The 17,973-nt window shown below is 36.0% G+C and overlaps 1 protein-coding gene across 1 annotated transcript; it reads right to left on the reverse strand.

Annotated features, from left to right (window-relative positions):
* Positions 1–81: 81 nt before the first annotated feature.
* Positions 82–16,332, reverse strand: LOC141899048 (uncharacterized). Its single transcript, XM_074785200.1, has 28 exons — positions 16,072–16,332; positions 14,527–14,628; positions 10,110–10,208; positions 8,553–8,666; positions 8,198–8,302; positions 7,534–7,632; positions 7,281–7,382; positions 6,859–7,059; positions 6,605–6,703; positions 6,415–6,516; positions 6,239–6,340; positions 6,012–6,110; positions 5,785–5,913; positions 5,583–5,711; positions 5,378–5,494; positions 5,203–5,301; positions 4,916–5,116; positions 4,713–4,811; positions 4,519–4,620; positions 3,806–3,910; positions 3,623–3,724; positions 3,270–3,506; positions 3,032–3,139; positions 2,718–2,915; positions 2,431–2,637; positions 977–2,348; positions 729–881; positions 82–586 (listed from the first exon to the last, which is right to left on the reverse strand). Exons 1-28 carry the CDS (start codon positions 16,330–16,332, stop codon positions 372–374), a joined length of 5,058 nt encoding a protein of 1,685 aa, XP_074641301.1. The 3' UTR covers positions 82–371.
* Between the last annotated feature and the right edge of the window lie 1,641 nt (positions 16,333–17,973).

A 17,973-nucleotide genomic window follows, 5' to 3' on the forward strand; every position in this document is an offset into this window, starting at 1 on the left:
CAATATTTTCAAAAGCAAGAACAATTCTTTTGATATTATTTTGTATATAAATATATCACATTAATTTTCCTTCATATTTCATATTCTACTTGATATATTTTGGTATGTAGCAGTTACGTTATAACTATATAGTGCATAAATATCCCCTTTACGTATACAACATTTGAAAAAATACTGTACTGTAACTTGCTCACGATCACTCTTCCTGACTGAAAGCTGAAAAATCTGCATAATTGTCTAATACGAGAACAAACTTGAGGCCTATGCATAATTCGTATAGATGGATAGGAAATGCAACATTTTGGATGGAGTAGAAAGCATGATATCAACAAAAAATAAGGCTCATATCTAATTCTTAGTGAGAAATGTTTTTATGCTATGACACCATTTTCTTTGGGTGTTTTCTCTGCTTTTTCATCCTTGTTTGTGGAGTCATTCGTAGCATTTTCTTGTGCATCCTGCTGGTCACTTGTCTCAGGTTCTGACAAGCCATGCATTCCGAGATACTTAGACACTACGCTGTCCCAGTCTACTACATCCTCTATTCTATGTGGACCGGATTGGTGATGCTGGTGCAGGAAGTCACCTGTCGATAAAAAGATTGCGATATAATTCGTATCCTATATAGATAATGACTGGCCCCTTAAAACCCCATCAATTGAACCCGATGTAGCCATCTACAGCTTGCAAATTGCAATAGTTTTGTTACATCTAGTGATACGTACTACCTTCGGGGGCAACTTGTGTCCCCCTCCTCATTACATTACGTAGCCATGTTACAGATGTATGAGCCAGTAAGTCAACTGATCTTGAATCAGATTGGGCATCTAAAACTTCTTCTTCATTTATATATTCCTGAGCCTGAGCACCACAAACCTTTCCTGCAAAAATACAAATACGTATTCTGTGACATGCTATGTTCTTGAACATTTTTGATGTATTAACTGGTATCCGGCAATGGGTAAATCTATTTTACCTCTGTGCTTGTATGCAATTTTAAGATACATGAACAGTTTAGTAATGAGTATCATGGGTGAAGGGGTCGCAGATGTGCGATTCATATTTCGAATAAGTTTAGCTCGTCCAAACTTCCATTCCGTGTCGGATTGTGCTTGAATTCGTTGATAAGTATCCGACATCATAGCGATGAGTAAGTTTATCAGTACGATAAGTGTCACTATTTCGTAAATTCCGAAAACTGCTTTCACGAGAGTTATTGTCCAGAACGGATTGCGATTTATCGGTGGCAAGTTATTCGGCTCGACTAATCCAAAAAGCGAAAAGAATAACAATTCGAAAGCTTGAAGGATATTCAATTGAGCAGTTCCAGACGGTAACCCTTCACCGGTTCCATCTCCATATCCCTCTTCAGGTGAAGCTGGTTCCACATATTGGTACATCGCCGCAATATGAAACGTAAATCCAGCCATGAAAATGAACAAGATCACCAGAAATCGAATGAGATCGCGCATCAAATCGCGTATTATTATGGCCCACGGTCCGAATAAATGGTGAAATGATAGAAAATCAAGTAATTGTACAAAACACAAAAGGAGTGAACTGGCAAAGAACTGATTTCTTATGTATATACATTGGAATCTGTTTGCAGCGGCGAAGGCCATCAAATGCGTAAAAATACCAATTGATCCAATTCCGATAATGACAACTCGAAGCCATCCGAGGCCATTACGATCACCAGGATTTGTCAGTTCTGACACAAGAAGGCCGGAAAACCAGGCTAGCAATAACCATTCATACCAATGCGGAATCAAGTTACCGGATTGCCAGATCGGCGTTAATGGATAGACTGTCACAATCACCAACAAGGTAATAAAATATATATGCGATACTAAGTATGATAGAAACTTGATGATAGGCACACGATTGTATTTATGTTTGAATGGCAACGAAAAGGCTATCCATATTGGCGGTAACAGCAAAAACACCAGAAAGACTAACACGATTTTCCATGTCTGCCAATGTAAATTGCCCATCCAAACCTCTGAAAGATATTTTTGGACTGCTGGATGAGCTACGACTTCTTTCTGTTCATTTTCAATTAAAACATCCAAGAACGGTGTCCCGCGACAGTCAACTGATCGTAGCAACAATCCTGTAGTATTAGCACCCATGCTCGATGCGATGGCCAACAAATCAGTTGCCATAGCTTCACAGTATTGCCCTGCAGCAATTAAGTCTTTGGCACGTTCCTTTTCTTTGATAGCGAGGGTGTGAAAGTGATTCGATAATTTGCCCGCTGTATCCACTGGAGCTGGTGATAGTAGGATGAACTCTTGAATAGATTTATTGTTATTCATCTTTGAACAAGCCATTAAATCAAACACAAACTGAAAAAAAAATTAGATACTCAATAGCAAGTACTGATAGTCAATTCTTAGAGAATATTGAGAAATGTAAAAAATCTATTGCCTTTTGGTCATCCATTAAATGTTGAGTGCTGTGGTCTTTCTTCATCAGATAGCTGACAACATCAGTGTGTCCTGCAGCAGTAGCGTAGCACAGCGGAACCCGTCCATCTTTAGTTTCAAACTTAGGAGATGCCCCACCTTCTACAAGTAATTTGACTACTTCCAAGTAACCAGCCTTGCCAGCAAAATGCAGTGAGGTCCAACCATTCTATGATAAACACGTACATATTTACATAAAACATTTCATTATTTGCAGTCAAACTACAACGATCAGAAATAATCAGTTACCTTGTCAGCTGTGTTGATATCAGCCCCTTGACCGAGAAGCAATGAAACCATGTTTATGTGACCATTTGCAGCAGCCAAATTCAAAGCAGTTCGTCCTCGCTTGTCCTTAACGTGAAGTTGATTAGTTGATTTACTCAATAGAAGACTGGCAACCACAGTATGACCATTTTGTGCAGCTAGATGTAAGGGAATTGCACCCTTCAAAAAAAATACAAAATCTGAGTTAAATGTGATAAACTAGGATGTTTGTGCTAATCAATCATATTTGCTTCCATAAACTCCTTCCAATACGGCATATCGGAACTGCATCTTACCTGAATAGCAGTTGTTGAATCAACCATGACTCCGGGTGAATTTAAAAGAAGTCGCGCAACAGACTCATGTCCGGATTGTGCAGCTAAATGCAGTGGAGTTAACGCATACTGAAACGAAATTCTGCATTCAAATCGAATTTTTCTTGATAATCTTTCATCTAAATCAAGATTTACTTGATACCAATAAGATAAATTTGGATATCCAAGTGTTACCCACCTCGGTAGTTAATGCTCTGACCTCTGCTGTCAAGTCTTTTACTGTACTGTCCACCAGAGGTTGTTCGCCTTTAATTGTTACTGGAATGTATATTGCCATTTCTCTTACAAAGTCAATTTGTCCATAATGAGCTGCCACATGTAATGCAGTCAGACCCGTCTTCTTGCTTGTTATTTTCAGCGCTATATGAGATTTTAGAACATCCATTATCGATACATGGCCATATTTGGCAGCCAGATGAATTGCTGTCATGCCGTCCTGAATATAGAAAATTTAGCTATTGATATAGAGTTTCCAATTCATATACAGGTTTAAGTTAAATTCAGTGTCACAATCAGTAAATACATGATTTAGAAGAAGAGAATATCGCTTACAGCATTTTCATCAGTAGCACTAGCTCCAGCTTCTAACAAAACTCTTACAACTTCTTTATGTCCACCACCTGCTGCTAGGTGCAGTGCTAGAGAATCATTTGTCTGTAAAAGAGATCAGATTTGTGAGATCAGAAGCCAATTCATTCTGAGATTCAGTAAGTGTATCTATTGCTTAATACATACCCGATTCCGTGCAGTAGTGACAATAACCTTATTGAACCTCATCAATTCCTTGATTACAGCCACACTTCCTTTCGACGCAGCAATATGTGCACAGGTCATTCCATTCTGAAATATTTTCAAACCTCATGAAAATCTGATGATCTTTGATCATATGTACCTGATAATGCCTGAATTTATGACACGTTGCATGTGAGGCAGGTCAGGTCACACAACGAACTAAACCACACGATGCAAAATGTTCAATTCAAACTAAACACTGCCCAAGGTTTATATATAGGATGTATTACAAGACAAGTGCTGACAAAACAAACACTTTTAAAATTGTTAGTATAGATGACTGCACAATGACATTTCCACAAGACAAGTCAACAATTACGCATTGATACTACTTCACACCAATTCAACTAGATTGGATTAATCTCCAACTATCTATGTAACGTGAACGGTTGTAGTCACTTCCCTATCACAAGAGATACTTACGGAATCCTGTTGAGAGTTGATAGATTGTAGACATTGTTGTAAGAAAGAATGATGAGAGACGAGAGAAATCATGAGATTTGAGTGGTGGTTTAACTATGTCATAAAATGTGTATATGTGCGATCATTTTTGATAGACGATAGTGTTTAGAAGTAAAAGCATGAAAAATTATAGAAAATGTTTATGTGTACATTTTGTTAAATATTTTGAGTATATGCTGCCGATATCTACTAACCGTATTGGCCATAGTCACAAGCTCTGGTTTATATTTCAAGAACAACTTTACTACATCCGAATGATCGTTTTCTGCTGCCAGATGCAGAGGTGTTTGACCATGCTACAATGGAAATTATTTTCCATGCTTCAATAGAAATTACAGAGAAAAGTTAAGTTTAAATATTCCTAAACAATAAAAAATATTCTACCTACATTGTCGGTTGCATTGGCATCAGCGTTCATCTTCAGTAATGTGCTACACACTTCAATTCTACCATTTTGAGCAGCCATATGTAAAGGGGTCTTTTTGGCCTGAAAAAGGAAAACCAACCAATATAGTAGTAATCAATTGATTCATGGAATTACGATTTAAAGTTTACAAAGCAATATGATGAATGGATGTCAGATATACTTACCAATGATAAAGCATCAATAGTGGCGCTGTGGGTTTCAATTAATAGTTTTACCAACTTATTGTAACCATTTTGGGCAGCTAAGTGAAGTGGGGTAACGCCAACTTTTGACTTGGCATTTACGAATGCCTTATGCCACAGCAAAACGTCAGCTACTTCTTCGTGGCCACTTTCAGCGCATAAATGTAACGCTGCTTTTCCGTGCTAACAAATATAAATTACAGGTATGTACATTATTTACGTATTCAGAGAATGCACAGGTACCAATGACATAATCTATTGACAATTACCTCATCAAAAACATCAACTCTGGCATGATTCCTCAATAAGATTTTTACTATCTCAAGATGACCTTGTTCACTTGCCACGAGTAAAGGTGACCAACCATTCTAGAAATAATCCGCATATTCAATTAGCAAAATATACAATTTAATGGATGATTTTGTCAGATTTCCTCTCAAATACCTTAGCTTGTTTGTTGACAGCTATTTGTACTTTATTTGGACCTATATGTTTTACGGTTTCGAGTAGAACATCCTCATTCCCTGCTCTTGCACAGTAATGTAATGGGGTCTCCTGAGTCTGAAAGAGTAGATATTCCTCATGCATGATATATGCCTTAAAAACTTTGAGTAATACAATATGGTCACTGTATTTTCTAACGACTCACGTATTTTGTTTGAATTCCATTGTCACCATCAAAGTCTAACAGCAACTTAATGATATCTGTATCTTCAAATTCTTTGTGTGCCATAGACTTAGTAAGTTCGCAAGCGTAGTGCACAGGTGTCTCCCCTTCCTGAAGAAAATCGTGGAATCAAATTTCATCAATTACTTTTAGGATAACAAAAAAACATTTTAAAAAGACGTACAAGATTTTGTTGGTTTACTAGCATCACAGCGTCAATTCTTGACTTGTTCTGACAGACGTACTGAATCAGCGCATCGGCAACATCAAAATGGCAGTGCCGAATTGATGAATGCAGCGCTGTTTCTCCCACCTAGAATATATCAAATTGCACAAGTTACGCACGGTTGAAAAATGATTAGTACATGTAATCTCATCAGCGAGCGAAAAATTGATCAATTATCAGATTACCTTCGATTGAGCAGTTGGATCAGCACCTTCTTCTAGTAAAGCATTTATCATCTTCAACTGCCCGTGTCTTGCAGCGATGTGTAAAGCCGTTTCTCCATTCTGATACGTACCACAAAACGGTAAAAAAGAATAGATGATGAATCAATGACTTAATATAAATGAACAAGATAGACTTTTCAAAAGGATTTTACTACCAAACATATTTTACATAAGATCCTTTACTTTACCTCTCTACTTGCGTTCACATTAGCACCACTTTTCAACAGCATTTCAGCGCATTTCTCACCATCTTTAACCCGAGCAGCAATATGCAAAGGAGTTTCTAAACCCTGGTAAAAGAATCATTTTCAGGTTAGTACTGTTATCATTGATATGCGATGTTGCGATAATATGCTTTACTAACCGTTCCACCCTTGATTTCAACTTCAGCACCAAACCCAAGTAAAGTTTGCACAACTTGAGGCTTACATTTTTCTACAGCTACGTGTAAGGCAGTATATGCATCCTAGATACAAATTGAATAGAAAATACCATACACAAGCTTTGACAGCTTTTTTCAGATTCAGTTTAGTTTATTTCGAACCCGAATCTACCTTGGTAGTGGCATCAACTAATGCCCCTTTGAGAAGTAAAGCCTTTACAACTGATGTATGGCCTTGCGTAGCCGCAGCATGTAGGCACTTTGCACCGCTCTAAATGATAGAGAATTTATTAGCAATAAATAAGATTTTTCTTTCATTCATTAAATGATTTGTAAATAATATATCAGTTTGATTCACAACATCATTATCATGATTTGATGTGTAATCCTCAACCGGAAAGAAATAATCTTGCAATGGAATGTTACCTTATTTGGCATATGCAATGGGACCCCTTTCTTCAAAAATGCTAAAGCGGTGTCAGGATGACCGAATTCAGAGGCTATATGCATCAGTGTGCTGCCACCCTTCGTCCGAGCTAAGACATTCGCTCTGAATTTATCTACTAACAGTTCGACGACATTCGTGTTTCCTCTTTCAGCAGCAACATGAAGAGGACTACGATCAATCTAAAGATCAAAGATAGGGGATTGAATTTCTTTTGAAACATGATCGTGCGGAAAACCAGTTCCGGTTTTTCAATTAGATGATTTATAAAGTTCGTCAAGTGCATGAATAATACCTTATCTGCAACAGTAGCTACTTCACAATGGCGAATTTCGATGTTAAAGTCAATGTTTGTAACACTGAAAATAACTGATTATCTGATAATGTAATTCTTCATTATTACCTTGTCATAGACGTTTGGGTTGGCTTTACATTGATAAAGGTATTTGATCAGCAATTCATCACCTTCCCAAGCCGCAAGATGTAACGCTGTTTTGCCTTCGTGCTGAATGGTAAATATGACAATGACCTCGTTTAAAAAATCTTGAATGAATGAATAATCAGAGTATCGTTTTCCATGACTTAATTTCATTCAGGTGAAATAAAAAGGTTCACCGAACACGAACACGAAGAAGTCCACGAAGGCCAGAACTTACATTTTGGAGATCAACCGCGGCACCCGCATCAATAAATATTCGTGCAAGATCGACATCTCTTTTACGACAAGCAGTATGTAAAACTGAATCGCCATTATCCTTAAGAAAAATATAACAGACACCATGAAGGACCTATCCATCAACTATGTGCTATACATGCGAACTTTATCAATTACTCTTTTAATGTGATAGGTATTTTATATTGCGTTGTGAATTTGTGTAAAATTGTGTTTAGTTTTGCATGGATTTTTGCGCAGTAAATAATTGGTGTTTCATAGCTCTCTTATCATATTACAAAATAAGGCAAGAATATATGTGAGCTCCGACAGTATTTGTCATTACATTCTCGCGATACGTCTATTTGAAAGCGTCATTATGGCAACATTTTATTTGATGAAGCGCGTCCGGGACTAGAGTGAACACAGCTGCAATTTCAAACCTAACACAAAAGCAAATGTATCACATAAAGCTATGATAATTCGATTGTATTCCACCGTAGAAATATTAATTACAAATCTGCATCGGAGCCGTTATTCTCACACGATTAAACATTTGTCTGTGCTACGACCAATTGTAGCCTTCTAGAATTCTGTTCGTAAATCTTTCGAAATCGGTAAAGGAATGCCCGAGAAAAAAGGTGAACATAATGAAATACAAAACTCACCATTCGCTGTAGGTGGACTTGTTGTTCAGTGAGTTGATTGAGCAGCTCCTTGCAGACGGCAATATTACCAGCTTCAGTGGCCAGAAATAATGGAATACAGCCATCCTGAGAATGGAAATTGAGTAATATATACACTTGACAATTCTCAATCATGAATTCAGTCAGATTCAAACGATAGCCAAATATAGTTTTACACTCAAAAAATTCAGCAATGATCACTTATTAGTCATTTTCACAACGCAGTCATTGCTATTGAGTTAGTTTTATATTAAAAAAATAACAAATTCTGCACGTAAAATCTGGCATTTGAATCCCCCGTGAACATGTTAAACCACAGCTTGGAATATATATTTACCTTGTCTATAATGAGACGACCCTCTTTCCCCGAAACTTTGAGCAACATCTGAACAATGGGGACCGCACCGCTGCTGCGGGCAGCCGCTACGTGTAATGGTATTTGATCTTTACCCTGAAAATTCATAGCCAAACGAAAATTGCAGTCTATGATTTTGAATGATATGAATTTTTTTTGAAGGACAAATGCATTGTTTGGACATACGGAATATTTTTCTTTTAGGGATTTAAACTTTGAACACGTTTTCATCCAATTATTAGCAATTTCATTTTTGGTGCAGTATTCGATTTTCGTCTATTCGTTTCTTTCATTGTGGGCGTCATAGAAACAATAAATCCAGACTAATTGATGGCCAGAGAAAAAGGTCCTTGAATCTTTGTCCCCGGCATTAAAAATCATACGACTTCGTGAATGTTCATGTGCTGGCGGTCCCTATTGCACGCACTCAATCAAATCAAATGGTTATTTCTTGAGGAAATGACTATCAAGCACTAGTAGAATCGAAAATCTCCATTAGGGAAAACAATAAAATCTTGGAGAACGCTAACGTATCGGCAGGCGTTTAATGCGTAGATATACGTACGCGTCCTAATCCATAAATTTAGTCGCCAAATGGAGCTATATTAGCCGATCATAAATAACAATAGATTTAATTACAATGCCATCATGCAAACTCAATCAGTTGTCGTAGCAGAGCTGTGTGAGCGTCAATAATGATTTAATTTGTATGTGAAGCTGCTGAATGGGTGATGAGATTTATTATTAAATATCTCATTATTCTAATTTTAGGTTCAACATTTAATCTAAAAAGTGCCATAAAATGACAATTTTAAGATGTATATACATAGCATATATTTTCATAAGACGATATTATGAATATATTTGAATTATATATAACTAAGAACATTATTGACACCTGGATTAGGGTCAGGTTTAAATAGAGTTAACAATTCTGATATTGTCAAATCATCGAATCATGAAGAATTATTCATCTTTCGTCATAAGAAATATTATACCGTTTATTTATTGATTGTTAATTTTGATTATGGATCCATGGTAGTTTTGTGCATCCATGGAGTAAGAAACTCGCGAGTCCGTGATACTCGTCGCCAGAGTTTGTTAATTGCGACATACACTCCGTGTTTGGTTGGCTGAAGCCATTCACAACCGCAATGAATAAGTTGCCACGATGCAGGAAGGGAAAACAGTGCTTATCCATTAAACTAAAAACAGCGCAAGGAAAGCAAAATAAGTTTATGCCGAAAGAAACCTTCGGTAACAACCATAAAACATCTCAGCAGCCAATAACGAAATTTCCCATTATCTTGACCTCTTTTTCGTACATCGTCAAATGTTCATCAATAATCGAAGAAAAAGGGTTCAAAGATCGTACGGCCTTCTCGGGTGATCGCCTCCAGCATCCTGTTGCTATAGACTGGTTTCCATAGAAACAAAACAACGTCAACGTCTGATTTATTCAGCCACTGACCATCAAATCGGGCACAAGATCCAATGAAAATAGACATTTGAGATGAAATTTATTAGTATCAAACTTACCCCACCAGCTATAGTGGCGTCTGCTTTCCTGTTGATCAGCAATTTCATCATATCATCTTTGGCACAAGCCGCGCAATAATGCACAGCTGTTTGTCCATCCTGAAATATATACTTTATTCGGTTAATTTAAAAAGATTTCTGAATCAATTTGGAAACTTTTCATCTATAATTCATGTGTAAATCAACTGACTATATATATAATATAATGATGCCCCTGAATTAATGTCCTCGACTCGAAAAGTTATCGTTATTGTTTACAAGTGCTATAATGTAGTTTAACCGATTACTGTATTGAAATCATTGATAGATAATGCACACAATGTCCCTTCTAGAAATCCAGGTGAAAAAGAAGAAAAGGAAAAACGGTTTTTGCTCTTGTTCTGTGACTTGCATTGGTTGATGTCATATTTCCATTGCATTATTACTTAACTTACATATTATGGGCCATTTGCCTAGTTAAACAATTAAAAACAAAATAGATTTTTGTGACATATATTCAATAATTTACGATGCATGTTACTGTCGGAATATTCAGAAGGAAACGCTAAGTTCCGCTTTTGAATTCTGTTTCATATCGTCTGTCATTTTATTTTCCACGTCGAATAAGCACTTAAGTCTGCGCCGAGTCTTGGGATGTGATACATGTACTCAGAATACGCTGAATTTAGACGAACGAATGTAATGTACGCAAGAGAACGTCCCTCGCAACGTGAGGACAAACGCATATTGAAAAAAAACTTCAAATACGTAGAAACTTGATTTCCAAACAACGGAAATGCCTGCCACTCGGCGCACTTGACAACTTGCACTTGGGTGATTTCGTGATTTCCAGTTTTCACTTGTCACATAAAAGCAGTGGGAGAACGTGTTATTAATTTGGCTGACGTAAACCCCCTATAGCTTTAATCTATCAAGGCTAATCATTGAATTATTAGTTAATGCAAATTTGAATATATGAATCTTTTTTCTATCGACATCAACAAGCAAGCGAACGAAAAAATGGAAATATGTCACGCCACTTACGGATGTTGCTACGTAAATAATGAAAATAGAAATAAATATATCGCGAGAAATTTATATCGTATCATATCGTTCTTTTGATACGTATAACAGCGAATTAAATCATAGATTTCAATGATCCTAGTTCTAAGACAAAGGCTTCCAAGTTTCAAACTCTGCCCGCTTGAATGTGTTAGCGGACATTTCGTATAAACCAATTCTAACTCGGAAGAACGTTTTGCACCATGCTGACTGCCCTTCGAACCGTATCTAATTGGAAATGCTGTAATCCTTACATGTCCCAGTAACAAACGATTTATCCATCAAACCGAACTGAAATATTTGATCAGTAATTTCTGCGCAATGATTTTTTTTCTGAAGCCTATCGCCTGAGAGTTCTCTTTCCTATCTATTGCGTAAAAACCAGTGTTTTGAAAAATTAAGTCAATATTTCCACTAACGAGGACTTGAGTCTTGTTTACATAGTAGTCGTAGTTGAATTTTACGCGTATTCAATTCCCCTGTAATTTATATTTGTATATATATATATATATATATATATATATATATATATATATATATATATATATATATATATATATATATATATATATATATATATATATATATATATATATATATATATATATATATATATATATATATATATATATATATATATATATATATATATATATATATATATATATATATATATATATATAACCTACAACGGGCCACAAAAAGTCCTCCTCCCGATGAATAAAATATTTGGGAATTGAAAACACCAACAATTTTGCAACTTCAATACCATCGTTTTCAGTTATCTGATATTTAAGATGAATACATTTCGGCTGGTTTTGGAATCTCAATGAAAATACTGTCCTATCTGAACACAGAGTAACATGATGAATAGTCAGCATCTAGTCATACATCTCTACCTGTCAGTACACACCATAAGCATACAAGCTTATTTTATTAACCCTTATACCAGAATGACTACATATCTACAAAATATTAACCGACGTTACCTTCTGACAGGGTATAAAAAAATATTCATACATATGTAGACTTAATGAAGAAATCTTCATTAATTTAATGAATATCTGGTGGGCTTTTTTCAAATTTCATGGCTCATTAGTTTCTTTGGAAATTGCAGTAATAGACCTAAACGCGTGCGCAATACAATAAGGGGATTCTACGTAGTAAACAGATTTTTGTAAATGAACACTCGTAAAATCAAATATCTTTTTATAGAGATTGATAATTGCGGGGATTTTAGTTTTTTGGCGTTAATTACTAGTCTCCACATAATCGAATTAATATTTTTGCTTTTCACACACATACATGTTTTGATAGAAATAAGGATTGGTACGCGTCATTAAGTCATAAGCCGCTATGGTGGGACAACAGCCAGGCTTTTCATCATAATAACGCCAAAATGTACTTGTTACTTCAACGTTGCCAATAATTGTCGATCATATATCATACGATGCAGATGACTGCATCGTTGGTTGTAAAAGATATCGATAGTCGCAGACTCCGGGGCCTGAGAGCGCATTTCAACCGGTGATTTCAGAAAATCTAACATCTATTTGCCAACAATAAATGAGACACTTCATCAACTGCGAAGCCAGGCCGCCAATATATTCGCTTGAAACCCGGAAAGTAGTGTCAGACGTGTACCGGTACTCCCTAATAATGTATACGGAACCATATCAACTTGAATATTTTAGAATAAACTATATAGTGCTTTATATAACGATGTTATAATGAGCTTGCTCTTATTTGAAATATGATAAAAGTATAAGTTGAATATCTCCTGTAATGATGATATTGATGTGTCAAAATGCCATGTCTTTATTGTAGAAATGGAATGGAATGATTCAGTATTCTCTCGCATTATCATATATTCATTTAAATATTGCATCATGAGATAAGAGCCTAACCTGAAAAAAATGAAATAATCTATTCCCAGAGGTAGAACCAGTAGTACTGTACAGTAGTACTGTATATATATATATGTATATATACATATATCAGGTCATTTAGGTCATAGGTCATTTAAATAACAATCATTATAATTTGTAGACCACCTTAGTAGATCTCTTGAAAGTTTGTCTGGCTCATCACCAACCCATTGACAAACTTACGGATCCCTTACACAACTGAACATGGAACTCACAGAACATGGAATTATGTCCTCTAATTATGCGAAGAGCTCTCTACTCCATCACAGACGATGAGAAAGATAGATTCCGGCCATGGAATAAGCATGCTCGTGATTTTTTTGTTGTAGGAATAATGTTTTAATTGCGCAGGACGGTTCAATATTCATAGGAGAAAAAGAGTCATATTATTTTGTCCGATGACTCGATCTCTACACGTTAAACGTTAGTTCCACTGTATCAAACTTGACGCTACTTGATTTGACAACTGAATATAACAGAGTATTCTGTGTAAATTTTTTTCCACGGGAGAGTGGAAACCGGTATAGACGAGAAAAGAAGAAAACTTTATACGAAAACTAAATGTATTCTTAGAGATAAGAATTCTTACGTAAACCTCTCTCCGATGGAGTGGAATAGACAGGAATAAATGAATTATTGCCATTGCGATTATCGATGTTACAAACGTGAGTGTGCCCAATATGAAATATAAACATATACAGATCATTCGAGAAACCTAAACTGTTGACTATCCGCAATCAGTGGAATTAAAAAGAGAAGTGAAAAGCGGATGATAATCAATTAAAAAAGTTGGAAAATTTGTCAAGAAAAAAATCGCCAGTGCAGTCGGTACAAACTCATTTGCAATTGTAGACGTGGCTGGAGACTCAGCTTGCAGTTGATTTTCTGCATCCCGATTTCACTAAGCCACAGCTAGCCTTATTGAATCCAAACCAATCGCTGATTTTTCATATACTGAACTGCCATTGATTTTTGATAATCGACGTAAATCTTTCGACCGACCGAATACGGCGATTCTCCATATTGAGTATAAGGCCTACTGGTACGCTGACAATCAATGCCGACGGGAAGTGAAAATTCCATGAAAATATTAGACCACAAACAGATTTTGCTATACTAATCCGATGAGTTTACGGGTAAAAATATATGTTGATGCCAAACCTTCCTCAAATGGAGCAAATGATTGTTATTTGTTAAGATGTGATCTAGACCATCATCTGATGGCTTACAACACAAATATTTCATTTTCTACAGCATTGGTTTTTCAGGACGGAGGCCATTGATTATTTCCGGAATCCAAACGATGATGTTGGATGAAAGAGTCAATTCAAAGGATACAGGAATGGTGTTTGTTGTCAAATTAGTTGTTTTTTCCTGAATCGTCAAGACAACATCCGCGCCATTTTCCAATGGCAAAGTCATCTTACGTATATATTTGTATTCATTACCTTAGCCTTATCATTGATATTTGCACCCAAATCTATTAGACGCTCTGCAATGACCAACTTATTCTCACGGACCGCTATCATAAGAGGAGTGATTCCAGTGTTCTGTAAAACAAAAACAAATCTTCGAATTAAAAAGACATTTCATTTCAGAACGATTAACTGTTTTAGTTAGAATGTGAAAAACCACACTTGGCGTGGTAAAAAAAATGAACGAGCCCGATGTAAAAATGATCGTATAAGTACATTATAAGAAACATGATTCGCACTGGTCTAGCTATAATCACAATCTCTTATGACGTCAAATTGAAAATATACATCCTATCCAACTCATTAGTGCTCTGTCAGTTTTATTCGCAATAAAACTCGCGCGTTTGATGTATCGTCGTTTGGGTGATGGAAGGCAGGGTCTACTTCATCACCACATATCATAGAATTCATGAGGTCGTGCTAAATTGAAAAATCATCTTCCAATCCGATCAAAGCAATTTTGATTATTTTTTCTTCACAGTATATATATACAAATATGTAAATTATATAAATTTCAACTAAATCTTGACATCATGATTTTGCCCTTCGCGAGTAGATTCTACCAGCTCAAAAATAATTTTCATCAAACGGCATATATAAATAAGAAATGATTCGAGGGCAAAGACCTTTATTTGAAGAACTACCATGAAAAATTAGAGAGAATTTATAATTGATTAAACAGGTTCGAGTTTGCGAATGAGAGACATTGTGAAATTGTATAGGCCTAGTGAATTTTAACGCTTTGTTTGAACACCGACGCCCATTGTGAAGGATTGTAAATCGTCAAGCTCATTATCCGTAAAATAATTGGATCGAATACGTTTTTAGATTTGCACTAAATATCGATTCATAGAACTGCACTCATCGTCCAACCAGTTTATTAATTAGGAATTCGAAAGTTAGGGAATCATTTTAAATTCATGGCCTACAGTTGTTAGTATTCATGACGCATTTCCATGTCCTTTCAATCAATTAGGTATCTATCCAACGTAACAAACAAATATAATAATATTTTGTCGCATTCACACATTGTCTACAATCTAATCTGATTTAATTTTCTTGCGTTTTGAAAAACTGATGACATTGAATATAGACATCCTTACATTGACTACAAATTCGTGCTTTAAATGATATTTTTCTACTTTTCAAGGTGTAACAAAACTACATAATTTTCATCAATTATGGATGGATATCCTTTAAACTGTGTTTCACGATAGTGATCCTTATCTATGATTTGAAGGTTTGAATGAATCTTATTCAAAGCTACTTTTCCGGTATTAGGCGGGGTGTTATTCTATTCTGTGTATCTCGATGAGAATACTTCTTTATATTCTTAACTGATAACTTCTGCAAGTATTAATTCATGATCTCCGAAACAACACAATTGTTACTGGATGATTACCAATCAGTCCAACCATGGACTAATACATAGTTTATAATCGTTTATATATGTTGTATAGTCCAACTAGACAAAAAAGGTTACTATTCTGACTTAATCAATCTCCGCCATTCACTTACCTCATCTGCGAGAGATAAGTCTGGATTTCCTTTGTCGATGTTCCTCAAAGTCTGATCCAAAAGGACCCAATCCCCTTTCTGACAAAGCGATAGAATCCGATTGAAGGATGTAGTGGAAGACGAACTCAAAGAGGTAACGTCAGATTTCGCATCAGAATTCGTCTGATCCGGTGGCAATTTGTCTTTCTCCTTTGTATCTTTTGTCTTGGAATTAGATGATCCTTCCCCCGTCGTCTTTGAGCTATCCTTTTTCGTTGACATTTTTAAGCTATGGACTATCTTTTTGCTAGCCACCGAATAATATAACTGAAATACCAAGTCCGAGCTGCATCGCTTCCGTGCAGTCCATTTTGCCACTTGTGTTCAACTCCCTGGAAAGTATTATGCTAGCAACAGAAACTTTTCGAGGATAACGAATGCTGCTTGCTTAGCAACCGACATCAGTTTCCGAAATGCGGAACGTGCTACTACGTGCAAGGGTAGGTTGGTCATCCAATCGAATCCGTATCAATATTGAAAATGAATCAATGGCTTTGATTTACGTATCGATCTGAAGTGGATAGTGTAATAATCGTCGATTGAAAACCCATGAACAGTATGCTGCATTACTGGTGCGAGCGACGGTTTGGTCCATCTAAGAACCATTTGTCTTTACCTGTTTATCATATTTTCTCTTCAACACTGATGTAATTTTAGTTATTAGGGGCGAGAATTGGGCTGATGAGAATTGGAAAATATCTTTTTATAATTTTTCTAGGATATAGGACCAAGTAGCAAAGGTAGACATATACAACAGTAAAAGCAGATGAAATCATTCCTGATTCTCCTCAGTTTATCGTTCGTATCCAATTCTATGCACCAGCGACCAGTTGTGAACATCATTCCTCCCTCAGTCTTTTTGTTAAAAGAATCTCCAGAATTGCCAAAGAAAGAACAACACCAACCAATATAGAAATTAATCTTATGTTGAATGAACATTTATTTTTTTTTCTGAAATATACACAAAATGTATCCACATGAACTATGTAACTACCGGTATATGGGGACAAAACTACACTGCCAGCATTTTTTGATAAAGAGAACGAAACTCTGCCAGACTCTCACACTATACATATTCATATAATCATAATCATATATAATCGATGTTTTTAAATGATATTTCCTTTTACTATTACGTGTGTATTGAGTAAGGTGTAAATGCATAGAATTATTCTACAGAAAAGAAATCCGTGACTTATCTGGACGTAGCCTGCATGAAGACGACTCCCGTGTCATACGCCAGTAGGCAAAGAAAGGGATGATTGAAATTGAGGGCCAATTGAGTAAAAACTTGCATATCAGAGCCCGGTTGTGATCAATTCACGTTCACTAATCTAATCATGAAACGAACAGTCTGATGATAAATATTCTAAGCAGTACTAGTTCTGTAAGTCACTTTTCAGAATGGTGTGTTCGGCTTACAATAAGAAGTAAGGATTTACAAGTGCTGAAAGAGGTTACAATACGAGCTAAAAGAAACCCCAGTCATAACCATGACGCTATCAAAAATTATTGTTTGGCGCTACACAGACAATGTCTACACAGAATCCATTGACAATTTCAAGACAACAACAGAAAAGGCGGGTTTTTTTTCGTTTAGAAAAATAATTATCCTTTGGATGCGATAATAAAACTGGCGTCGTAATGTAAGTAATAGGAGTTCTCTACGTCAACTGAGAATGCAGGTGAATATTGACAGAATAGTTTGTGCACCGTGTTGTAAATTTACAACCCTTCTTTTCTTTAGTAATAAGAAGACACGACGACTATGTACAGCTCTCTGTATAGAAAATAAATAATATTTTAGCTTATATATCAGCATTTGCAGTTATTCTTCTTTTTTTTATACAGAATATGTACAGA

The sequence above is a fragment of the Tubulanus polymorphus genome, chromosome 2, assembly GCF_964204645.1.
Source record: "Tubulanus polymorphus chromosome 2, tnTubPoly1.2, whole genome shotgun sequence".
Lineage (NCBI taxonomy): Eukaryota > Metazoa > Nemertea > Palaeonemertea > Tubulaniformes > Tubulanidae > Tubulanus > Tubulanus polymorphus.